Below are 27,160 nucleotides of genomic sequence, written 5' to 3'. Positions count from 1 at the left end.
AGTTGAGAGAAAGAGAGGGATGGGGGAATTAATATGTAGCGCACACATTAATTATGCAATCACACCCTTAATCTGCGCAGATCTGGACGAGCTTATGTTAACAGAAGCTCAAATTTACTGTAATGACAGCATATTTACATTGACTAAAACTACGAAATCAATATGTAAATGTAATGTTTGTTGTAGCTAACTGGGGAAGATTGGAAATGTGTGGAGTGGGAAGGATGGATGCATACGTAATAGGGCTGAGCAGAAGGATGAGAGAGATTTGTGTGTATGTGTGTGTGTGAGAAAGAGAGAGAGAGAGAGAGGGGGAAAATGGAAGAGTAGGGACACATAAATAAGGATCTAGCTAATATCATGATTATGTTTGGACACAGTCCCGAGCTACTGCTGGCAGGCAGCTAGAATCCTAAACAGGCAGAGATAGAGGGTAAACTGAGTGGAAGTGTTACTCTGTCCTTCCAAGCAAAGAAGGAACATCTTATCAGTCATTTATGGCAGGCCGACGAGCCATTTGGTGAGTGTGTGGGTGGGGTTCTGTTCAAGATTTACTTTGAAAAATCAAATCACTCATTGTGCTCTATAGTACAAATATAGCTACGCAAAATATCGCATTCAGAGGGGGAAAAAAACTGCCATTCATAATGAGTCATTTCCTTGTCATTTCCCATCTGTCTGAAGAGGCCTGCTGGTTCATATATAAACAAAACACCCATGTTTCAAGTCTAATATCCCTTTGGCTCGACTGCTTTCATCACAGACGTTTTCAAAGCAGCTGTCTTCTCAGAGAGGGTGGCCCCTCAAGCACTGCTGGGTTGAAATGTGGATGTCTCAGTGTTTGCTTCTGCCTTCAGAGGTCTCTTTCTCACTCAACACACACACACTCGTGACATCCAGGTCGGCCTGCAACATCTCTGGAGGTACTTGACATGGCATAAGGGTGCTGGGAGGAAAATGTCATTTAACTTTATGGACAGAGAAAATGGAGCGTTTTGCAGGGGAGAAGAGCAGGCTAAACAGATTGGTTTCATTCTGAGGTAAGCCCATCGCCTAAGCTGTGAGTCCCTGCGGCACAGAGCAGACTCTAGACCTTATTAAACTAGCACTGCCAGACACACACATGCACACAATGTGACATGTGCCTGCAAAACACAAATACCCATACACACACACACACATTCTCAACCATTGTGTGTGTGTCTCAACTGCTTAGAGACACACAAACATATAACAACACAGTGACCAGGAGAGTACATGCTGACTGACCATGCAGCCTCTAATTCATACAGAGGAGGTCATGAAGCACACACAATGTCTCCTTACCTCCTCCATATTTTGCATCCACAACAAAGCAGGAGGATGCGAAACCGTTCAGGCTCTGCCCTGCTTTGTTCTGCCATCTTGTCCCAAAGTTAATGAGCATGCTAACTGTTAGGTACTTCAAATAAGGGCTGCTTTAGCTAACAGGCTAGCCACCTTCCTAAAGCAACTGCGATTCTGCTACTGGAGAGCTGACACACAGAGGGAGAGAGGTGAGGGCAGGAGGCCGCAAAAAAAAAAAAAATACAAAACCTAATGAATCATTTTTGCAATTTCAAATTTCTTTTGAGGGTTCAAATTAAAATAACCTTTCCTTGGCAAACATGCTTCCCGAGAGCTGAGCGGAGAATCAGCAAGGAAGGAAACGGGCTCCATTGAAATATTCATCAGGACTTCATCATTTATGCAAGAGATTAGCTCCTCCTCAACACCCTCTTGTATTCACAGGCAGTCATCAACATGGCCACAGAGAAAAACCTTCTTTAGACCAAGCTTTAAACACTGCAGTACTAACTGAACATCACACCGCTAACTAAATAACTACCTGAGATGAATTGGTGCTCAAAGGAAAATCTCTCAAAGCCTCAAGATTTATTTCTAATCAAACAAGATAACTAAGAGGAGTTTACTCAGCAGGATCATAATGACAGTGCAGCACTATTTAATCAGTCGGGTTGGTTTAGGTGTGTGTGTGCTCCGTGAGCCAAGCTCTACAAAGTAATTGCCAGGGATATTACCATTTATGGGACATTTGCATTTTTACTCAGCAACAATTTGAAGCAAATAAACACTGTGAAATTAAATTTGGGTGGATAAATGTCTTTTCAGACTACAACTACAAACTAACAAATATAGTTCAGGGGATGGTGCTAGTTTCTTTAGACATATTCAAAACATATAATGAAGCCAATCATTTTAACTGAGAATTATGGTCAAGTTCTTTGACAATAGTATTACTGAGAGTAATGACAATAGGTCACATTATATATTTTCTTTCACTTTTTAATATTTATCTAGGTTTTAACACATAAAATTACCAACAATAGCATTTTACTACTAGATATTAAACCACAGAAGGTGGTTCTGTACAACCAGTGCACAGTTGAGAAGATTATGTATAATTAATCATAAACTGTCAAACAGCTACTTCGTGTTATGTGCTTTTTGATAGTATGAGTAGGAATGCTATAAATTTTATTTGTCAAGTACAATTATTTATCTAAACTTGAGCTATTCACAGCTAGTTGAATAATGCAGTCCAAATAACTTTCTGATAGCGAGTGAATTTTTCATACAGATTTTTTGCAGTTTTTCATACGTTAGAAGATTACTTATTCAATTTTTGTAAGAAACAGAAAATATATAAGAATCAATGTGTGTGCTTTGTGCAGTGCTGAGAGTGTGGAAAATCTGAAATACTGTAAATATAAATTGTAAAAGTGAAATAACTGCGAGAAGAGAGCTATGAGAGTTTTAAAGATACGCGCTCCTGTGAATAATAATTAGGGCCGCAATATTAAGCACAATAATGTGGTTCGTTATTAATTTAGCTCTTAATAATTGTACAGACGTAGCTAGTGGTACCACATCAGACAAGACACATTAGTACCTTGAGTTGTAAGGTGGTGATAATGTGTGCACACATTAGCTTCAGGTCTTTACAGGCACTGAGCTCTGTCTCCTGCAACAAATTTGCACACAAATTGCACGTACTGTGGACTTATTGTGTGACCTCAGTTTATTTTTACTTCAAGCTAACAGCTTGTCTGGTCCCCCTACAGGGGACTGCTCACCTCACTACCCTGTGATCTGTCACCTATCCCCTCCCAGTATGACAGCAGGGTCACCATAGACACATAGACATTTATACACAAATGCATGTACATACACACAGAAGGCCGCCCACTCCATTCAGCCCTAACTGTCCTCCACCGAAAATAGCTGACACAGAATAATGAGCTCCTGACACCCAAAATGATATCGATAACACTTGGAGAAATGGCAACGGTGCTGCTAAAAAGACACAGCAGTTGGTGGTGGAGTGAGAAGACGAGGAGAGGCAGAGAAGAGAGAGCGAGGGAGGGAAGACTGGGGAGATGAGGGCCATTAGCTGCCAACACAATATAGCTACCACTTAGCCTGACTAGCAGGCAACGCGGCAAACTGCCAAATGACTTCTTTTACAAGTGTTCTGGTGACATGTGGCTGCTTGCTTGGCTGCTAACACGAGGAAGTGCGGGGAGAGTTACAGTGCAATTTTAATTTTGAATCCACTGGCAACAAACAAACTAGGGCCGTTATATGAGAGGCAATAAACATCTCAGGCTGATGGAGGTAATGGATCTAGGAGGAGTGCTACTGAATAGGGTCAAAAGATCTGTATATTTTTCTTTTTGATAATATGGGTAATTTCATTAGACTTAATTTTGAGAGATTCAGTAACAGAATGCTATGTCAAGCTATATTAAGCAGGAGTAGATGTTTAATTCAAGTGTTTCAACTGAGCATTAAATTGCACTGAACTGGCAGCTGTAATTTTAATGACAGTGTTAATTGCTTGAAAAAAGACCTGAGTACAACAACATCCTTCTACAGTCTCATGAAACCTTCATTTCAACAATATTTACTAATACTACTTGTACATAACTAAACTGATCAACATTTGCTTGTGTGTGAAAAAATGGTTTAATTCCCTATTAATCTGATATTTTTCTTTTTCCGAGAAACAGTGAGATATATACACACACATATATATATATATATAAAATCCTCACTTGGATCATTAGTGTCTCAGTACGATCATTAGTCAGAGTAAGGCTGATTAACGATGAGCAACACATGCGAAACTCACATTTGGACTAGAAATGTTCAAGCATATACGACTAAGACAATGGCACGTAATATGTATGTAACCATGCATATTACATATCCACATGCACAATATCTCTCACACAGATATATATATATATGTATACACCCCCACACGTATTTATTTTTACCAGCCCAGAAGTGCTACTCTAAAATTTGAAAAAAAAAAAGAAAGAAAAAAGGGTCTTGGTCACACTATAATACACCTGTGAAATGAAAGGAGAAATATGACTTCTTTGGACAATGTTTACCTGACACTGATGAAAGCACAATCACACGTTCAGCTGCCACCTGTGATTGCATTACCGCTTTTGACTAAACACTGAGAAGCCTGACATTTCAGCAGGAAAGGTTGCTAAAGCTGCCACGGATTCACTGAAATGAACAGAACGCCGTCTGGATGGAGAACGCTGGATTCATGAAGCTTTCTGAACAAATCTCTATTGTGACTGGGTACTATCACTAATGTGACAGACCGGTGTGCTTTGAAAAAAAAAAAGCACATAAAGGGAAAAAAGGAATAAATAACAGATTTGAAGTGTGGATATCAAATGCATATTCTGTGAAGAGTAAGATGCAAAGCAACCTTCAGCAAGAAACAATGTCAGGCATAAAACAAAGATTGAGAAAATTATTATTTACACAACACAGAGAGATTGTGGCGGCAGATGTTCGTCTCAAAATGTCACAATGGATGCAAGAAAATGAATGTGCACCGGCAGGTCAAATGTCTCTTAATATACCAATGAAAATGGCATTTGCTCGCTAGATTCTGGAAGCATCTTCTCCATAAGTAGACACAGACCGCCACCTGGTGTTTGCTATTAGATACTACACTCAAACCGTGCCCATACAGTCAGTCTATCAGGGAATGAGCATATGTGGAGGATCTATCATGAAGTTACACATAGAAAAAAGGTGTGAAAGAGTGCTGAATGCTGAGCTGAATACCTGTTTTTGCTGGTGCTGGCAGAAGGGGCGATGTCGGGGGTCAGGACATACAGGCTGTTATTCTTGGGCAGGTGTAAACTTCTCAGCACCGTCTGATCACACACATACACACACACAGATGGAATATTAAAACAGTTCAACTCTGAAGGAAAAAATTACAGCTGAAAAAATAATAATGTTAAAGTTCCCCATCCACTGAAAAATATGTTTTTCTTTTTGTTCCAAAAGTTGAATCTTAGAGCTTCCCCATACAGAATGCCACATGTGCAATAGTTTGACAGCAGAAGGGTGTTTTCACATTTCACAAATTGTTTGAAAGCCAATTCCGGGCCAATATTTAACTTGAAAAAAAGTGTGATGTGGAAACCAGAAGCTTTCAGTGCATTTACCCTGAGGATGGACTTCACAGTGAGCACCTCTTGTCCAGAATTTCAACTTACAGTGTGGATTTTTAATGAAGTAATTTCTGGATGAGATAAATATTTTTACAATTTAACTTTATTTGTGATTTATTATTCACAGCAGAGCAATGTGTATCCATGTGAAAACATGTCTGGGGGGGTATCTTTAAGGGAAGATGTTTGTGCTCACACTGGATCTGAATGTATACACATCCGAATAAAAAGTCTGGGGGAAGCCTGTGTTAGTTGCAATACCTAGTTATTACTTGGCCACAAATGTTGAATATGAACACACTCGACAAATTATGGGAAAAAGTTATGTATGCTGTGCTCTCATCCCTCAAAGATCGTGATCTGTAGCTGTTAGAGTGGAACTAAAAGTACTGTAACTGCGAAAAGACAGGACATTTCACACACTGTATGTGCTGCACTATGTGGATAAAAGTATTGGGACACCTGAACATTACACCAACAGAGACTTTAAAGACACATCTCACTCTAAACACATAGACAGCTTTGCAGCTGTAATAGCTTCCATTCTTCTGGGAAGGCTTTCCACAAAATTTTAAAGTGTTTCTGTGTGAAATTTTGCCCATTGATGCAGTAGAGCATTTGTGAGATCAGACGTTGATGTTGAACCAAAAGGCCTGGCTCACAGTCTCTGTTTCAGTTCATCCCAACGGTGTTGGATGGGGTTGAGGTCAGGGCTCTGTGTGGACCTGTCAAATTCTCCCACACCAAACTCATCCAACCTTGTCTTATGGACCTTGCTTTGTGCACAGAGCCAAGGGCCTTCACCAAACTGCTGCCATAAAGTTGGAAGCATTGCATTGTACAAAATGTCTTGGTATGCTGAAGCATTAAGATTTTCCTTCACTTAAACTAAGGGGTCCAGCCCAACCCCTGAAAAACAGCCCCATATCACAATTAAATCCAATAATTAAGAGCTTTGTCTGAATACTTTTGTCTATATGGTGTATCTATATAAGGAATAATGATCATATTTATTTAGGTTAAGACACAGAACACATAATCAAACTGCAGAAACAAAACAAAAAGAAAGAAAATATAAACGACAACAGGTTTGGCTGTTTCTTCTCTTGATGCCCTATTGTGTTTTTTTACAGGCATGTTTGTGGCACACAAAATTTAGAAGGTCTATAAACTCACACTGTCGGATACATCGCCACTTTTCCATCCCTTCAGCTGCATTTTGGACACCGGAACCCCAAGATCTGTCTCAAGGATTTGTTTGATGTCTCCTGCAAATTCGATTTATGCAGACCAAAGCAGAGGGAATTTTATATTTTGCACAAGAAGGCAGTGTGACATGTTATGCATGATATGCAGTATGTATGTGAGTGAGCGAGGCGCTCACCAACTGTGCTGCCTTCCTCCAGTACCAGCTCTACAGTGCGTTGTCGGTACTCCACCATGAAGTTGAGCATCCGGGGCTGACGCTCTACAATGTGTCGGGAGGAGAAGCTGCTGGGGCAAAAAGCTGAAGTCGAGGACGACGGTGGAGAGGAGGACGAAGACGAAGAGGATGTGGGAGGAGCTGCACCTCCTGTTGCTGCATCGGCTGCCTCTGATTGGCTTGGAGGTCCATACATGCTGGCCTGGTTCACCTCACTGGAAAAGTTGCTGTACAGAAGTGTTACTGGTTATGTGTCAAACAGCCAAGAAGAACAAACAGCCAATTGAAGATGCATAACTAACAAAAGTTACTACAGGACAGAAAAAATGACTATCATCAAATTACTTTCCCTCCCTCCTATTTATTTTCTTTCATGCTTTTCTCTTTGCTGCTTGCCCGGTGCGTGCCCCGTGCTCCACACAACACAGTAAATAATGGCTTTTTTCTCCTGACCGTGAACAAGTGTGCCCCTTGTTTCTTGAAGTGTAAGCAGCAACTGTCTTGCAAGAACACAGTGCCAGAATCAGACTATTTAACAAAGGCTGTATTTTATTTGGCCCACCACATTAGAGAGGCCACTGTCCTGAGGCGTAGGGTGGTGGTCAACAGTCACAAAACCTCCACAAGTAAGCTTGACTAATAAGATGGGAAATTAAGACAAAAAAATTCTCATAACTGTCAACTCCAGCAGCCAATGTTAGTGACAACTGGACACGTAGAACAGTTACTGGGACAAAGAAACAAATATAATTTATATATTTATTATTTACTGTCACTCAGTATTGACCTGTTCTGAGATGATTTCACAAAAATATAAAATAAACTGTGTGTCACAGGAGGATGGATGCCACAGATATTAGGTTATCTGACTAAAACTCTGCATACAAGTTAATGGATGTGAAAAGACAAGCTAATCTCTCATTGTTGATTGATATAATATGCAAGCATCTAAAAACCACCTGAAGGCTCGAAACAGCACGGTTATCAAAACACAGGTCATGGGAAAGGAAGGAAGTAACAACATGACTATATGTAAATATGTGGAACATTCAACAGACATGGTCGCATTTCCTGAAGGCTACTGAAATAGCAATTAGCATAAAACATGCGTAGCACTAAGGTGAACCAGAACGACAACTACTATCAGCTCACACATGTGTTGTTGGTAGACATGGAGGATATACAATGGGGACAAACTAAGTAGCACAAGACTTGACTCCAAAAAAGCAAAGGAAAAAGGAGAGAATTTAACAAGAGCATTCTTACAACTCTTGAAAACTTCTGAGAAAAAACAAATTGTTTCTAGCTTGAGCTCTCACATAAAATGAAAAGATCCTGAGTGCACTTTCACCTAAACTTGGCACAGCAACGCTGAGGGCCGTTAAATTTGTCCGTTGTTGCTGTTTGGATGTAGTTCCATGCTGCACTACAACTAGATGGCACTGTTCTCCTGTGCACTCCAAGAGGTGTCTCAGACAGACGGAAACGCTGAGCCTTTCACCCACAGACAAACTGTCAGATCAGCGACAGAGCACAGCAGAGGATTCAGCACTTTTATCCTGAGTCCTACCCGGAAAAGAATTTTGATGCCCTGGTGACCTGAGGAACTGCGATTACTGATCAACAATGCAAGCTTCCTGCAATTCCCAGCCTGCTTACCAAAGAGGACACAAGGGAAATGCATTTTAGACAGGAGTGCCGGCGTAGCCTCCAACTGGCTCCGGCTCAGGTCACGTCATCAGAGTCTGTTTACTGGGCAACGCCAGCGTCCTCACACCAGTGCCAGCCACTTAGTAAATGTGTTGGCTGCTGGTCACACTGCCAGCCAGCCTCCATTCATAGCAATGTGCGCCCTTAAGAAAGACCAGCAATATTCTCATGGCCCAAGGGCCTGAACCACACTGAAGTACATGCATGCATGTGCACACATGCACACAAGTGTGTACACAAAAATACAACGGTTTAACACAACGTCTCCAGTTTGAGTGGGTTCAGATCAGCTCAGTGCATTCATGAGTGTAAACTAACCGTTGAAGGAAAGTGAAGGGCTCAAAGCCTCTTAAAGAAACCTTTTCTATTCAGAAACTGTGTACAACTCCACTCTTGGCAGAAAGTTTCCTTGCAGTTGCAGTGTCTTTTATATTATTCCTCCTTTAAACAGCAGCATAGAAACTATAGCAGAAGCAATAATCTGTAGCTCAGTAGCATCTATGTCATATGCTGAATAATATGTAAGTATATGGACATGTACCTGACAAACAATGCTTAAATTAAAGATTTAATATCTAAATGTTAATTCATTGTGGAAGCTGGCAATACAGAAAATGTTTCCTCATCAGTTCTGCACTATTCAAGTGGTGTACAAACTATACCCACTGTAATCATGGTAATAGCCAGGTTCATGGAAACAGACACTGAACCTGCAAGTTCAGATGGCCTGGTCATCACTGAGGTGAGGAGTTCAAATTCTGCTAACACACTCAGGCTTTGGTTTCATATTTCCTGCACTGATCAAAAGTTGCTTTATGTGCTGCACTGCAGATCAGTAGTTTCGCAGGCACATTTTCCTCAGCGCCATATATTTCCCTTCCCACTGGGTCTGTCAGGATAGGTACATTTACTGGACGATATATTGTCCCAGAAATAATTGTGATAAACAATATTCTTGTCATTTTAATACCATTCTATGCTACCGATGTGATGATAATATAATTATCGTGACAGCCCTAACTCCTATACCAACTATTGGCACTGTCACATACTTTTGTTGATATGATCATCCTAGTGTGACAACAGAAGGAACAGCAGTGTGTTAAACAATCATACATGATATGCATGAATTCATTCAGTCTTGTAAGCTCATACATTTTCTCTGCTTTGCATTAAATGTGTGGCGACAAACAGTTATTACCTTTGTAAGATCCCATTCTCCTGTGGAATCACTCCATTGATGGCTGCCTGTAATGAAAGGCGAAATACATTACACAACACAATGTAATGCCATGTTCCTTTTTTATGGGAAGTATTTGTATGCATGTGTATGCAAAGAATGACTGTAATTTGCATGTATTTCCATAAAAGTGAAATACTAAACAACCATTCATAACACTGTATGCACAAGACCAGGACTACTATATGTTCTAAATTTGCTACAAACTTTGTCAAAAAGAATGGTGCTTTAATAACAGGTAAGTTTTCAACATGATCATAAAATTAAAAACAATTAAAAACTATCTACAATCAACAAACAATGATTTCATGAATTTAGTTAAATCACTACACTACTTGTGCCATTACGATGTCATAAAATCATGAGAACGCCCCTTGTCTGGTTGAGCTGACTGTGTCATACTAATCCCCAAATAAACTTCCACCTCATGCTCTTTTTTTAAGTGAAAGAGGCCTACATGATGGCTACATTCTGTAAAATTTAACATGTTTGCAGAAGAGTGTGAGAAATGTGACAGAGAATTATAATATAATATTCAAATATGGTGACTGATAGAACAACGAGAGCTGAAAGGACAATAGTGACAATAACCACTGCTAGCTTTGCACTGAGCTTTTGTTTGAGTGGACAATTGATTGGATTTCTCTCGAACACTCACTATTCTTCACTGCAGAACAAGCCAAATAAAGTTAGTGGCTATGTGTTGGAATAATCAGAAAAAAAGGTTTAAAGGTCTAACACTGAAAAATAAACTGACAAGAATGTTACACGAGGAAAGGGTCAAGAAACACTGAAGCAGTCTTGTATTGGGTTTCTTCTAAACAAACTAAAGTTATGCTTACATCCAGTGCGTTTTATCAACCTATTCGTTCTTGAGATCTAACGTGTTGAATACATTTCATTCCTAATAACATATTTGCAAAGTCATTTTTTTTAAGTATTCCTAATCCTGCATTGTTTACATGCATGTTTACTTGCCAGCAGTCTAATTCTATCCCTGCTTTTGCTGGCGCATTGCAGCATATCTTTGTGCAATGCTGCCACCTGTTTATCAGTGGAATAATGTGGAGGGAAAAAAACACACAGATAAGATAAACAAAATGGGAGGCTACTCATAGAAAAACAACTCCATAGCACTACCAGAGGTCAGTAACTCCACAGGGCACCTTTAAGCATCAGTGAAATGACATGGACACCATAATCCTGTCAATTCAATTTCCAGCCTTGCAGCTAACCTCTAATGCATCATCGCTTAGCACTGCACTGAAGTCTACATGATCATTTTACAAGGAAGCCACACATTTTTTGGTGGTCATGAGGACTAAACACACTTCAGAGCAGAACTAAACAGGAGTTTTTTTTTGTCACTGAAGATTCCACTTTTCAGTTTAGCCACCATTTGCTTATTTTGTTTGTTTTGAGGTAAGATTATCCCTTTTTTGCATAACTTCTGTGCACTGCTTATATTAAACAGCACTGTGCAATGCTTTGTGTAAATCTACAAAAACACTCAACAGGCACAAGCAGATTTGTTGTTGTCAGTGTTTACAAAAACCTCCAGCAACTGCACAGAAACTGCAAGTCATCAGATTTACAGGTGCAGTGAGACCAGGCCCGACTGTCTCTCCTGCCACTGCTGCCTGCTTTGAACTCCTGCCAACATCGGTCTTAATATAGACTGACCCCTTCCAATATGCACTGCACGGTAAAGGGCTCCTTGTTTTCTGGACTCTTCATGAGTTAACACAAACTTGTCCAAACCAGAGCACCTTCTTTCTTTCAGTGTCTCTCTAGTCTACATTTGCTGTACCACACCTCTCAGGACCTCTCACAGACACCACATTGAGGGTGACAGTCCTGTCACCTGTTTCATGAAACATACTGCGGGAAAAATGAAGAAATTATTTGGCCATAACAAATTACACAGATTGTGTGTTTTATTGGATGAACTACCCTCTTGAACTTGTACTCTAGATGGACCAAGCCTGTGTCAAAGAGCAAAGCCAGCAGATAATGAACTTACCACTAAATCCCAGTTATTAAGCTCTAAAAGAGTGATTGCCTCTGCAATGTTGTCAATTCCGGTGCAAGCCTGTGAGAGGGGAAAAAAAAACAAAGAAAAGGGAATTACAAGAAATGCATTTTATGAGATCTTATTGCAGTTTGTTTGAAGAAACATTCTGATCTGCCTGCAAGGAAAAAATGCATTTCACACTAAAACACAGGAGAAATAAAGTGAAAACATTTTTTACTACTAAACCCAATAGTAATATTTAAAGTGGCAACTTCCCAAAGGAAAAATTCCCAGAATTTCATGTGAGTGACACTGTTAGATTTTACACTTGTTTTAATGAATTGGTACTCTTGCTGCCCTCAATATGTTTGTTCAGAAGTTTACAGACTTTGCTGTAGAACAGAAAAGTAAAATGTTCATATTCATGGAAACAAGTGCTCTACAAAACCAGGAGCACTGTGTCCAGCTGACATCAAAAAGAAGATGACAAAGAAAGCATTTCTGTTTTTACTTTCAAAGTGATGGTAGCCTAAGCTGCCATCACTTTAACCTGTCAATGTTATTACAATTTAGAAGACAACGCTGTTTGACACCTTTTTTATACTGTTTCGTTATGTACAATTCACGTGTCCTGTGCAGCGTTACTCTGAGACAATGCTAAAATCAGACTCGCTAGTAATCACAAAACATGTGAACAACCTGACCAAGTTTTTGATCATATCTGATCTCATGTGTCTGAAATATAATCTCATGACGGTGCAACATGCATTGCAAAGGTACAGAAAAAGATTATCTCAAACGTTAGGGAATTACATGTATTGCTATGATGTCTGAGCATTCAAGGATTCAAGGATTCAAGGAGCTTTATTGTCATTTCACACACGTAGAACATGAGTGGAACGAAATTGGTTTCCCCGGTCCCAGTATAAGCCCAATTGCCTAACAAATAAATATAAATATAAACAATGCTATGTAATATAAAAACAGTAGCACTCTGTGGGTATTAAGAATGCAGGATACAACTTGACTATGTATTGTCCCCTTTGAGAGCTTAACATAAATAATCCATTTAACTATAAATAATCCATTTAACTATACACAAATAAACAATACATCTGTTGCGTTTTGTCCTAATCTGAATGAACCACTCCGACATCTAAATGCTGGTTAGGCCTGTTGCCAGATACTACTAAAGTGAACTTGATGACTCAAAACTACAAAGCTAAAAAAACAAAGTTATGAGTGGAACAACACCAAAGAGATGGCCTACACTGAATTGTCCAAGTGTACATTTTAAAGGAAGGATGGATATTATTTTAGCATTTATGTCATTAAGCATGGTAACCAACCAAACAGGACGCTTTAACTACTGACAGTTTGGAGGGGAAGGATAATATGAAATAAGATATGGTGATAGATGATATACCTCCCCACCTGAAAATTGGGCTAAACTTCGGTGTATTCAAACGACACAAGGCATCTGGCGATGATTTAAAAACCTAACCGGACAACCGGTAATGTGTAAACAAGTTGACAGTTGACGCGAGCATCGTAGCTCTCCTTTTAGCTAACCAGATCATTATTAATGGTAAAACAAGCAAACTTGAAAGCAACGCAAAACAGAGATAATTCCACGGTTTATATTGACCGTTTTGTCCAGCCTTCATTTGGTTAGAGAGCTTACAGATAATCATTTCTTTCTGAATCAGTTAGCAAGCTGTCAGTTTGTTAGCTTAACGTGCTAGCCACAGAGACCAAAGCTCAGCTCAGGTCTGCTGTTTACGACGCCAGTCAGGTCGTAAGGGTTGTTGTTGACAGTAGCCCAAGAAAATTCAACGACGGCAAACAGGTTACTAGCTACTGAAAAGAATGTCTAGGACATACAAAAGAGACACACCTGAAAGTCGGCCAGAATCATTTCTCTATCCATGTTGCTATCGCCGCTTTCGGAGGCCATTGCAATGACTGGCTAAAAGCAATTCTTCCACTGGCTCTCGTCGCTTTCTCGCCACACAGGGGGACACAGGGTGTTAATAAAATACTTTACTCAGACGTGGTGACAAGTGAGAGGTTGACAAATGAGTAATATCAAACTTTATCGGAATTTAACAGCTTCAAACAAACAAAATTCTGCAAGGTAGCGTTACAATGTTCAGTTATCTCATATCATTATTGTCACCTAGTCCATTGCTTTTGCTTTACGGCTGACGTGACGTAAAGTGGCTGCAGATGTTGGAAAAAGTAGTGATGTTTCGTTCGTGAACGATTCGTTCAGTATGAACTAATCTTCTATATGACTTGGGAGTAATAAATCCTCTCAGTGAGCAATTTCTTCATTTTCATGCAGAATCTTCTCTCGCTACATGACAGGCGGCTCCATAAGCTCAGTCAGCAGGAAACAGAAATGATTAGTTCACGACTCACTCAATTGTGCGTCCTCAGGCTGTGTGGCGAGGAGCAAGCGCTACAGTTTGTTCACGGATCGTTCATATGGATCGTTCTTCAGTTCATTTGTCACGTGACAGCTGTAGCTCAGGCTGTGTGGCAAGCAATACCTTCGTTCATCGTTCTCGTTCATCGTTTGTGAACGATCCTGTAAGTTCGAACAGTATGTTCGTTCTCGGATCGGTCTCTCGTTCAATTGTCACGTGACAGGTACCTAGTTACTGTCCCGCTGTTAACAATGGTAGGAAGGATGCAGGACACAAGTCACTTTATTGTGGTGTGTATTTGTTTTCCAAGGTTTATCATATGATTTGAATTGCTTGTGGCATTTTGTGTATTATACTTATTGTGTATTATACTGTCAGCTGAAGCAAACCATGTTACCTTCTGTAGTTAGTGTTTGTGAACCTTTTTTACAAAGCCCACAAGAGGGCTACAGCGCCACCTGCTGTAAAAATGAACGAAATGAACAAAATGACTCAAAAAAGATTCGTTCAATTTACTTTTCGAGAGTGAATGATTCGATTCAGTAAAAAGAGTAGAACTTGCCACCACTAGGAAAAAACTCAAGGCGAGAACGTGAGATTTTCCGTTGCCATGTAAATATGACCGTCAGTGTTTTTCATGCCATCTCTACTGAAAAGACGATGGACCATATTTCCCATATTAACATACAATGCTCAGGTTCAATTGGCAGATTTAAGTAATCTTTGCTTGGACAGTTTGCCTTAATTGACAAGTTCAGTAGCTGTAGGCTGCAGGTGGAAAGTAACTAAGTACCTTTACTCACATACTGTGCTCAAATACTGTTTTGAGGTAGTTCATTTGAGTATTTCCGCTTTGTGCTACTTCATACTTCTATTCCACTACATTTCAGAGGAAAATATTGTACTTTTTATTGAATACATGATATGATATAATCATATAATCATATGAATACAGCTCTAATGATCTGCAGGGGGAATTTAACAAGTAATACATATTTAAATAAACTAATATGAGCCCAGCATTTATTAGCTGCAGTAATAAAGTGATGTGCACATTAATGCACCAATAATCATAATCCAAAACTGTGCAAAATGAATACTTTTACAGAAAAGTATATTTTTAAACTAATACTTTAAGTAAAACTTTAAATGCAGAACATTCACTTGTACTGGAGCACATTTACATAACATTACTATTCCTACTTCAGTAAATGATCTGAATACTTCTTCCACCACTGTCTGTAAGCCAAGGTTTCCATATGCTGTCATGGTTTTGCGGGCCTAATTAATGTAAATGTGGGTGTGGCGGTTAGATTACTTTTGCCTGTTGTCCCTCTCACCCTTCTGTTGAGAGCCACTAACCCAGTGCTGCAGCAGGCCAGCAGACAAAAGATACCCTGGGACAACATGATGCAAATGCTTAAAACTCAAGAGCTTGTGCCCAAAGGAAAGACATGCCCCCCATGCACCCTAAATCAAATTCACCTCAGCTACCAAAAAAATAATCTAACCAGTCAGGGAAGAAATAGTCAGCCCCATGATAATGAACATAGCAATGGAGGGCAGGATCCTGATGGTCAGACACTGCACCAGGGTGATGGCACAATAACCTATAGATTTGGCATAAACTAGTGTAAATCTCATTATGCTTTATGGAGAGGATATGCATATCTCCAAAAAGATACATGCAATTTGAGACTTGAAAAGGTTACATTTTCCATCTGCACTCACAACATAAACGCCGCTAACTGCCAATTCCTCTAAATATGAATGCGTATAGCTACACATGATCCCTGGCACCGACAAGGAGTAAAAGCAGTCAACCTGTGTGTCTTTCCGCACAGCCGCTGAACGGAACATCTTTTTATTTTATTTTATTTTTTTCACCGCCAGTCATATGAAGTCCCATCACTAGAGGGCGGCATGATGAAAGGAAAGTGAAAGATGTCGCCGATGACGCTATAAAAAAACCTCTCTCGCTCTTTCACTGTAAAATACAGCTTAGATTAAGCGGGAGCCACTGTATATCACTCCATATTTTCTCTGGTGTATAATCTTTACGTCGCGGCAATGAATGCGTGCACCTTTATCACCGGTTGCGTCGTTACAGCATCACGGTTTCTTTTATAGCTCAGTGACAGTGTCCCGCCTATCATATCAGTTTTATCCAATCACGCCATCTCGTCGTTTTTTGGAAAAAATTTCAAATATTATTTACTCGGCTAAGCTGTAAGGTCATAAACTCTGTCGCCTACAGCTCAATCTACACCTCAAATGCATCACAGGCTGCTTTGTGATGTCAGTGACGATATTTCATCAGGGGCTTTGCTGTGGCTGAACATTTAGACTGTACCAAAGTTTGAAAGACATTCAGTCGGACATCGCTGTGACAGTGGTGCATGGAGGATCAATGGTACGTTTACTTTTGAAAATGAAATGAGTCTCGTGATGCGATCTCCGGGCCGATCGGTTCTCCCCTCTCAACCACACAGCCTGTGCACGCTGCCATTACAGCAGGATAGTAGACGAGTGGACTACAAACGCACTTTTTACATTTTAGCGAAATCATTGGAAAATGAGCGGGAAGTGACCGTGAATGACATCACATCTTTTGATAAAATGCGTGGATGTAACCATTTTCTGTTAATTTGTTACTTTCGTTGTTGTTGTTGTTTTGTTTTGCTTTTTCAGCGCTCGACTCGCTAGGATGGCATCCAACGAACTGTTACGTGGAGGAAGGCTCGTGTTATGGTTTTAATCGTATTTAAAGTAAGCTTGTTTTCCCCTCTCGGTTATCCACCTTATAAATTTGAGCTTCGATTACTTAAGTTATTATGGCTGCGAGTAGGTTATATCCCATGTATACAAACATGTTTAAGCCTGTTATATATACGTATTGTGTGAGGTAGTGCTCTAACAACACGTGGAAAAAATAACAAATGTTTTGTTTTTTTTTTACATTGTTTGCATATAATTATGACTTACAAATAAGAACAAAAATGCGTATGGCAGTCAAAGGTATCACAGTTTTGTATTATAGGCTCACGGAGAAAATCTTCCAGTAATAAGCTACTAATCCTAATACTAATAATTTGAATTTGCAGATGAAAAAAGCACAGATCATAGAGCTAGAGAGATTTATCCTTTGGTCCGTCTGGTTATTGACTGAGCACTACAATATTTAATGCAATAAGTAGAATATAGGCTGTGAAAGATAAAAAAAAAAAAGTATCACCTATCATTATGTAGAATGCACATATGCAAGTTCTCAAGCAGGTCTGTGGTACAAGTAAAAGTTAAAATAAGCTAAAAAATAATCCATAACTGTCATATTGCCTGTCTTTGTTAGCAAGGCAGCCAGCTGCAACATGGAAATGTATGTGTTACTCATTAGTTATGTATATAGCCTAATAGTTTGGTCCAGTCGACATTACATACATATTTGAAATGAAATCAAACATTCAAGGAATTTCATATCAATTTACTGGTAAAATAAAACAACAACAATAATAACCTCAGTTCATCTAAACATCCGTACTGCCAGAAAAAACAACCAAACTAAACCTGGTTTACTTACACTTTAGTTTGCAAGCATGTATTTAAGAACCTCTTCTTAAAATCTTTTGTTGTAGGCTCTCGAGATAAAGAATAAAACATTGCAAACTGGTAAAATGAGAAATGCCTCCACATATTGTCCTGATGGGGTTTTTTTTTAGGCTTTGGTGGGTTTGGTAGGTCAACCCAGAGTGTGATGTAAGGGTGGGAGGGTTTTTTTTTTCCCTAAAAGATATGCTGGGTCTAGACTCCTTCCCTTATTGTAGTATTTTTCCACACAGCCTGTTCAAAAACCTTCGCTTCCATCTCTCTGTTTTTAACAAGAATGGATGACACCTCAGCAGCTGACAAACTCTGCAATGCATCTGCCAGGGGAGATCTACTTGAAGTGGTGCTTTTGCTGCAAAATGGAGTCGATGTTAATGGATTAAATAAATACAACAGAACTGCACTGCAGGTCGGTAAAAATCGCTTTTAGATTTGTTTTCTGTCCGAGCGAACTCAGAAAAACATTTGTTCATGGTAGTTTTTGTCATAGTGTAATGTGACTTGCATGCTTGACTTCCTTATCTTTATAGTGCTGTCACATAGGAAATAAGGTGTAATCATATTTTATCTTCAAAAATCCATTAGACTTTGTGCATTGTTATATAAAATGGAATATTCTAAATCGTTTGAAAATAGTTTTCAAAAGAATCTGAGTAAGTCTGTGGACAGACAGCAGAGAGCAGTCTGGCCTTTGTGTCTTGCCTTATCTAAATACACTAAGTCAAAGCAACTACCCCAAACCGTTGTGAAAGTAGTTTTGCTATTAACTATTTCATGTGAGATTCTCATAAATGAATAGATAAATATTAACTGATCTGTGTGGTTTTTTTTAAATGGAAAAATAAGATGTTCAAAGATTTTTTAGCACTAAGTTTCACTATTTCATGTAGTCCCAGCATTTTGCACTTTTTTATCCTGAAAAAGAAGTTATTGAGATATGGTAAAGAATAAGTTAATTTAGCTTTATTGTAATACAAGAACAGACATGCAACAAGGCTAACTTAAATTTGAGGCTTACCAGTGGAGTGTGAGCAGGACATACAAAATGGTGGTGAGGAGGAAATGGTGACTGAATGACTCCCTTTACACCTTGTGTCTGTTTGCATTTATGCTGGCCTCGAATATATAATATATTACTCTTTGAACTCAACAGGCCTGAGATTAATACTATTATTACTCCTACTAGTCATAATTTTTAATCCATCCATTTGATAGTGATATCTTGACATTATCACTGCCAGCCATTTTAGTGTCCTCATCATAATAACTGCCAACATATTTTATATAAGGCTCTAAGTTTGTTTTAATATTGAAAAAGCTATACACACTCCTTGTTTTTTTTTGTTTGTTTGTTTTTTATTTGTTTTGTTTTGGTTTGGTTTGTTTTTTTTACATAAGCCAAATTGCTGAGTTATTATCAGCACTTGTCTTTTTACATTGATGGCGTATATAGTTTAGTGATGCATAGTGGCCAAAGAGCCTTTTAGCCTAACATCCAGATTGCATGTGCTGTGGCTCATTTCTTCTCATACGTCATTCCACTCATACTCCGTCTGTCGTTGTGCAGGTGGTGAAGTTGGCGAACTCCACCTTGATTGAGGCGCTTCTGGTGCAGGGAGCAGACCCTAACTTACGTGACCCGGCGTGCGGTCTCACAGTGATGCACGACGCCGCGCGCGAGGGATTCGTGGATTCCGTCCGCGTGCTGTTGGATCACGAGGCGGACGCGAACCTCGCGGATGGAAAAGGTAACCTGCCGCTGCACCTGGCCGCGAGGGAGGGCTACCTGGAGGTGGTCCAGCTGCTGATCGGACACACAGAGAACCCTATGAGGCTCAACAGTCAGGGACACACCGCCAGGCAGGTCGCGGAGGTCAACATGAGAGTGGACATTGTCGAATACCTGGACAGTTATCTGAATTCACGTGAGTAGCCTGCACTTTTCGTTTGTGTCTCGATACACAAACCTCCTTTGAAATCCAAAGTCTACCTTTAGACAAAGATTGTCATAAGCTTAAAGAAAACTGGCGTGGCATTTTTAGAAATTCCTAAACTGCACCTGTAGGCTAATCTATGAATAACAATAACTATGAATTTATCCACTTTTTTGTGGACATTTTACAAATAAAAAATATGTCTGTTACTCCACCAGGAAAAATAAAACTGGTCTGTACTTTGGCAGAGTTTATAAAACAGTGTGATAATGGTTACAGGCAGGTAGCGCCGCCTGTCGATGCTGCATAGAGTAATTAGCTGGTCGATAAAACAAAACGAACACACTATAGGCCAAGTTTTCATTTACATTTTTGTCACTCCATCATATTCATGACGACCATACGCCTTGTTCTGCTAGTGATATTTAAGGCTACATCTGAATTTAAATCTGAAAAAAAAAAACAAAAGGTCAACATCAATAACAGAATACAGAAGCTTCTGAATTTCATTTAAAGCCCATTTCATTTAAATTAATAACCCCATTAGGCTTATGTGCTTCTCGGTTGATTTTTGGCCCAAAGGGGCAGCAAATATGATGTCTGAGCGCATTTTAGACCTTAAAGTCATTAGAATCGGGAAACCGTTATTGTCCGATGGAAAATTGCCTTTAAAGCGATTCTGGCAGGTACACAACAATATCACAGCCTGAATGTATCAGAAATAAAAATGAACAGGTGCATTTACACAGAAAGCTGAGCGCAGTGAGGCCGTGAGGCGTATGTGCGCAAGCGTTACGGGCGCTAATTCCTTTACATGCTGTTTATCCGGTCAGTGTAGGTGGGTATGAATGATTTTTTTGGCCTGGTCAGAGGGATTTTGTAGCGGCGTCCTGGTGGAAGGGGTGTGAAAAGAGTTGTAGAGGAGGTGTGAAGGTTCTGTGCAGTGAGAGGTGCTTTTACCTCTATTTTACTTACATGCTCGATTGTGCAAGAAGGTTTTGTTTTTTGCAGAGATGATCGTTTCTTTATATGGCCAAGCTATTATATGTACAGTCTCCAACACACCTGAAGAATATCATTCTGGCCTTTAACAGCGAATTAAAACCGAGTTTCTTTTGTTTTGTCTTGCACTAAACCTGCTATATTGCTATACCCTGCATGATGAAAGGGCATTACTTCAATGGTGTGAATCATTTAGCCACCACCAATTTCAAAGTGTGGTTATGGTCTTGTTTTGATGTTTTGATGTTTGATTAATAAAGTGATCTGATGACTATTCCCACTTTCAAAATGTTGCGTGACGAGGCCCGCTTTGTGTAAAGGCAGAGCCCGGTGTAGAGGTCTCCACTCACAAACCAGCGGCGGTGAATCGAAAGTGAAAGTTTGCCATCGATGCTGGCTTGTGCTGGGGTGGAACAATCAAACCACACGCAGAACTTCAGTACACCAGTAATACCCAGTGGTAATAACAGTAATGATAATATAACACTGCCTTGCTCTGCATGCTGTCTTTGTGTATGTTGTTGCTTGTGCTATGAATGGCAACACAGGGACTTAACCGGATTAGAGACAAAAGGCAAAAGTTCAGCCATTCAGATGTTAAAGGCTGGTTGTGTATCTTGTGTGTATTTTAATGATACCGTTAGGTCAGACAGGAAGTTGACCCAAAATGTCAGGGAAGGCTATGTGTCGATGTGATGTCTTTCTGTAGCCTGAGTGCTCATAAATTGCACAGTTTGTGTTGAGTTTTGTTTGTTTATTATTGTTATGGCTAGACAATGAACATGCAAAGACTGCAACACATGTGAAAGGAAGCAGAAAATTCATCAATGTTCTATATTAAGGACAACTTGACAGAATTTTGTCAAACACGTTCAGTTTGAAGTGTCACACAACCAAGATTACACTTGTAGTGTTATTTATTTGTACTAACAATGTACCAACACACTACACCACAATGCATGTATGCAGGGTCAGGGAAACAAGATGTGAAATTATGGAATAAAGGGGTAGCAATCTGGCAATTTACTTATACTGGTGGTATTTTTTTAACTAATGGGTACCTATTTTATTATTGCAGGGTGTGTATGACCCACTGAGCAATTTACAGAGAATTTATACTGAAGTTATTATTTAACTACTGGATACCCATTCTATTACTATTAGACATAGACCTATATGACTTCAGTATCATAAAACCGAGGAAAAATCTGGAGAGATACAACGGTAACTTCTGGATTACATAATTCTGGTTTGATTTTATTTAAAAATGACCTCGTAACTAACAAAAAGCATAAAAAATGCAATGCACAACAATGCTTTAGATTATTTTAGATTGAATATAACTCAATGTTATAATGCAATGTAACTTACACTACTGTAACATATAATAATAACAACAACAGCAATAATTGCATAATTGTTTTATTCTATGAATTATACCTCAGGTAATCACAGAGTTTTTTACTTACCTGGCTTATAGGCATAAAATTCAGGGAAACCTACATTTTAGTTAAAAAGAATTACATTTTTTAAATTGTTAGGTATAAATGTAAAATTAACTGAACTTTGGTTAAGTCTCCCTTGTGCAAAAGAACGTAAATGTAAAGAAAAAAACATAAACATCAAATTTAGTGGCATAATATCATATCAGTCCACTTAACGTTAATTGTTAATGTAAAAGTTAATCCTTCTAAGTGAATGTATTAACTTGAACTTTAAACTTAGGAGTCCCGTTTCGGTTCATGAAATAGTAGCACCAAAACGGTCTTCAGTCCAAAGCTTAATGTGTCTCCTCAGTGGAAATCCAGAGAGGCTCCTTTCATTTCACTTTAAATTCATTTTATATCTAGAACTCCACACATAAAATGTGAATGTGGGTACCTTAGTTGCAATACTTAAGAAGATCCAAGAGATTAATGTAGCACCAGCTGTCGGCTCCCGTCCAATAGCTCCGGGACAACAGCAGCAAACACTTTTCATCAGAAATCCGCCTCAAATCTAGATTGAGATGATCATATAAACAGGCGGTTAGTGTCGTTACCCTGTCTGGGCCCAGAACGGGTGCAGTGACACAGCTGCAAGACTCAACCTGTACAGTACTGTGGTTTAATACATGATATACACTATAACTCACTGTAATTAACTGCAAAACACAAGTCAACTACTCACTAAAATAAGGAGTAAAACTATCACATTTATTTGCTGTTTGCCTTAAAATAGCATAAATCAAGTCAGGTGAGTTTTCTCTCTGAACTGAGGTAACCAAACTTCCACCACCTAGCATGGTGGCTATTAGCTTAACAGGTGACTAGCAACTAGCATAAAAATTAGACAGCGTTACGCACATTAAAACGGAGTGCTCACCACGCAGGAGATGATCACACGAGCTAACGAGGGCAGGGTGTGGGCACCTGGCTCTCTCAGGCCACAGCTAACCTGAACCTGTGCTCCCTCCTGCCGGCGTCTTTGTACACAAACTGACCTGACCTGACTGCCGTCATCAAGTAGAGCTTAAATGACAATACAATGTCACAAGCTGGTTAAAACTACAGCGGGAGGGGTCACATCAAATCATAATTATGGTTACCCAAGGCAGAGGGAATTCACTTGTGTGAGTGAATTCTGTTTCTGCCGGTTGCAGGTGGCCGTAAACGAGTGGCTATAAACTGACGAGATGAAGGACAGCCAAAACAGTCTTCAGAGGCCGACAGTATCATGAAAACAAGGCTGGAGAAGCTATGTTTACGTTGGACATTTGACAGACATTCGTGGTACAGTGTAGGCGGTAGAGCTCTTCTCTTAGCACCTCCCCCCTTAAGCCAAGGGCTTCACTAAGGGACCATCAATATATTACAGTTTTAGCCAATATTATCTGAGATACCTTCGTGCTGACTTTCCAAAATGAGTGAAAATCATGAGTAAAGGATGTACTAAATTGATCATGTTTACTGTTAATTAAATAACATTATTTTATTTTGCTTTTTAAATAGAAAGTAATTAGCAGTTTTATTCAATTGCCTCTATGTGATGTGAACTGATCAATACAGAATTATATTATTGGAATGGAAAAATTAGGACACACCTCTTTTATTGGATTCTAGTATATTTTATGGCATTTTTTTATGGAAAAATCTTTTTTTTTTTTGATATTTTACATGTGTGACCCAGGAACTCTAAATCAATGCTGAACTGAAATACTAAACTGAAAAATGAGATCATTGATTGATATAGAGAAAAAGAGGTGCATCTTTTTGTCCAGTATGATGATAATAATAAAATATATGGATTTGGGGTTACTGGGCAGGAACGGGCAGGAAAAATTTGGGTGTGGTGGAGTGATTAATGCGAAAAAATGCCCCCCCCCCCTTCATTAGCCAGCTGATGTGCCCTTGAGCAAGGTACTTAACCCCCCAATATGCTCCCCGGGCACTTGACACTGCCCACTGCTCCTGTGTGTGTTTCACTGCATGTAATTTGCCGGGTGTTGCATGTGTGTGTTCAACTAAAGATGGATTAAATGCAGTAGTCAAATTCAGTATGTGTATGTAAAAATATTTATACTGCCAATAAAATTGATTCTATTCTTCTCATTTTCCATTTCTGTGATACAATTTGGAAAGTCAGCACAAAGATATTGAAAATAAGATTGGTTTTCTCTGCACAGATTCTCAGTCATCCAGGTCATCTGGCTTAGAAAAGCTTAAACTGGACCAATTGGACTTCAGTTCTGAAGAAGTCTTTGGACGAGAGGTGAAAAGTCTTTGCTTTAAACTGAAGTCCAGTTGCACTAACATAAACTCCTCTACGCAAGATTGTTTTTGTATCAGTAAAACGACAATTTTTTGATGGTCCCTTAGTGAAACGGTTGCGTTAAAGGGTTATTGGTCACGGATGAGCTCGCCATCCTCTAACTGCCAATAGCCTGTTCACCCGCTGCTGTACCCTGAATGTCAAACATTCAACCTAAAAATAACAGAATACCGTCCCCTGGACTTGTGCTCCAACGTAAACGCACAAGGAGTGCCTCGTAGTTATTTTGAGTAGCACACAATTATATATGAACGATATAGTTTGCCTTTTGTTGAGGTTATTTTTGAAATACAACCACACCCGAATTAAGTAATTGCAGAAGTTATCCTCTTCCCTGAAGTTTTTAGTTTCCTGTCTTATGATCGTTTTGTAGGTCTACCTAGCGGTGTCCAATAGTATAACAGGACAGGTGCACACGAATTCTCTTTAAATGCCTCCCAAACATCCAGATTGCTGCTCGGCAGATCATACCCTGTGATAACAGAATAGTAGTTTCAATTAAATACGGTAAGCTTATAAATTATTTCTAGATTTCTCCCAGACATTCAGATTATTGCTCAGTGGGTCATACATGCCATGTAATAATATAAATAGGTGCCAAGTGGTTTTAAAAGTAGACTAACTACAATAAAAGTTATTTGAACGATCCAGAACTGTAACTCTCTTATGCCATAACTTCACATCTTTATCCTCAGTATGTACTGGTACTGCACAGGTACACTGTTAGTAATGTCATAGGCAATGCTGTCCTTTGCGGACTGTAATCTAAAACCTTACCGAATAATTTTAATGGTAAGTCTAAATCCAACAGTGTCTGATACAAGCAAAAATAATTAATCCACGTAACTGCTTAGCTAAATCCTTTTTATAAGAGTATCTCATTAATAAAAGCTTTAAAATGTCGAGTTCGGAAAATGTAGTCCTAAAGCTCAGACATGATGACCCCAAACCGACCGTAGGCTGCTTAAATTATCTCAGCTCAGATGACCTTATGATGGTCACATTTATACTCTGCAACCTCGTTTATTTGTTGACGTATTGACCGCCCAGTTTTCATGCTCTCAATAACAGAACACATAATAAAACCTTCCTCTTATTTTGTGTGTCTAATCCAGACTCGCTCCTCTCCCTGCCTGCAGGCCGCGATTTCGTTTGTAGCTCTCGCAGTTGTTCCCACGACATGACTTGACATTTCTCTGCTCTGATCGGGTTAAATTTGACGCTCCTGACTGACTGAGAATGGAAAATAAAACGCTAATAAAACGTCTCCACCTTGTATTTCTCTTGTGTACGTCCCTATCACCTGCTGTGTGTGTGTTATGTTCTCCTGCAACCTTCAGAAACCTTCCCAGCCGGCTGACCTGAGTCTTCTTAAACGTGTGTTTAGCAGCTGAAGCCGTTTATTTGACAATTAAAAGGCCCATGTGCGATTTCTGCAGTGTGCAGGCCTGTACGAGAGGCTGGAGAAGGGGTGGGCAGGTTATTTTTTTTCAAATAACGCGACAAAAAAGAAAAAGAAAGAAGGAGGAGTCAACCATATTTGGACTTCAATCCGGGAGTCGCTTGACGACGACCCAACTGTATGGAGTTTGGATTGGCTGGACGGCGTGAGGAGGAGGCTGGTCTACAGTACAAGCAGAGGCAACGAACAAGTCTGAGGCTGGTCAAACCTGTAATGCAAATTAAAAAAATAAATAAATTGCACAAAAGATTCTTTTTATTCTCTGCTGTTATTGCCTGGGTTGAGTTTTATGTGGTATGTTTTTTGGGGGGAAGCTTTTTTAAAAAAGCACATTTTGGTGATAAATGAAATCATTTCAGGGTTATTTCCTCTTTTATTTCCATGAATCTGCAGTGTGCCATTGCAAAATAGCCCACATGCGCCATCAGGTTATAATGTTTTCTCATGTTGTATAATTACACTGACCTATTTTTGCAGTCAATCATGTTTTTTTCTCTCTCTCCTACAGACTAGGCGATGCGGAGGACGAAGATGAAAGCTACTGCCTTTCTGCTCATATCTTTTTATGCCGTCACTTTAACATTTTTATCATATTATTCTTATCACATAACTGCTTAATAAATCAGCTGCAATCAAAAAACAGAGTGTGGACTGTGTTGGATATGTACACATCTATGCACATTTACATAAGCTGTATCAAGAGAAAGGAGAGACTGAATGTTTATAGGTTAAAAAAAACAAACAAACAGCAAAAGCTAATTTGGGATAACAAAATTAAAAACATAAAGCCGTGAATGTGGCTCATAATTATGTTTGGTTTGATTCTTATTTGTGATCAGACAATACCACAGAGAGTCATGTAGTCACGTCAAGTAGAAAGCAGACTTTAGATATTTATTTAGATATTTCCTAGTTTCATTACTGCTCTTGTGTTAGTATGTTAGTAGCAGTTGAGTGCAGTTGAGTGTCAAAATGAATCAGACTGCAAGATCA

At 39.3% G+C, this 27,160-nt stretch overlaps 2 protein-coding genes across 7 annotated transcripts in view; one reads left to right on the top strand and one right to left on the bottom strand.

The window, feature by feature from the left end:
- The window catches only part of faf1 (Fas (TNFRSF6) associated factor 1), a 66,786-nt gene extending 43,508 nt beyond the window's left edge, over positions 1–23,278 (bottom strand). The window contains exons 1-7 of one of the 3 annotated variants that reach the window (XM_046391246.1): positions 23,260–23,278; positions 22,777–22,893; positions 11,934–12,002; positions 9,872–9,918; positions 6,922–7,187; positions 6,714–6,805; positions 5,143–5,234 (exon numbers count right to left, since the gene is read on the bottom strand). In XM_046391246.1, coding sequence (XP_046247202.1) covers positions 5,143–5,234; positions 6,714–6,805; positions 6,922–7,187; positions 9,872–9,918; positions 11,934–12,002; positions 22,777–22,875 — 665 coding nt within the window. In that variant the 5' untranslated portion in view covers positions 22,876–22,893; positions 23,260–23,278. Of the gene's footprint in view, positions 1–5,142; positions 5,235–6,713; positions 6,806–6,921; positions 7,188–9,871; positions 9,919–11,933; positions 12,003–13,821; positions 14,148–22,776; positions 22,894–23,259 lie in introns of those variants that run through there. The other 2 variants (XM_046391248.1, XM_046391247.1) reach the window with 2 other exon arrangements.
- Positions 16,345–26,972, top strand: cdkn2c (cyclin-dependent kinase inhibitor 2C (p18, inhibits CDK4)). Of its 4 annotated transcripts, XM_046391253.1 has the most exons (5): positions 16,427–16,769; positions 17,048–17,125; positions 18,236–18,368; positions 19,527–19,884; positions 26,676–26,972. In XM_046391253.1, the coding sequence occupies exons 3-5, from the start codon at positions 18,237–18,239 to the stop codon at positions 26,678–26,680; spliced, it is 495 nt and encodes a 164-aa protein (XP_046247209.1). In that variant the 5' UTR covers positions 16,427–16,769; positions 17,048–17,125; position 18,236; the 3' UTR covers positions 26,681–26,972. The 4 variants fall into 4 exon arrangements, with proteins under 4 accessions (XP_046247208.1, XP_046247206.1, XP_046247209.1 ...); XM_046391250.1 differs by lacking the exon at positions 26,676–26,972 and having other exon boundaries at positions 16,422–16,769; positions 19,527–23,211; XM_046391252.1 differs by lacking the exons at positions 17,048–17,125; positions 26,676–26,972 and having other exon boundaries at positions 16,345–16,769; positions 19,527–23,211.
- Positions 26,973–27,160: the final 188 nt, after the last annotated feature.

This window comes from Scatophagus argus, chromosome 6 (assembly GCF_020382885.2).
Source record: "Scatophagus argus isolate fScaArg1 chromosome 6, fScaArg1.pri, whole genome shotgun sequence".
NCBI lineage: Eukaryota > Metazoa > Chordata > Actinopteri > Scatophagidae > Scatophagus > Scatophagus argus.
This window is presented reverse-complemented; position numbering and strand designations above follow the sequence as displayed.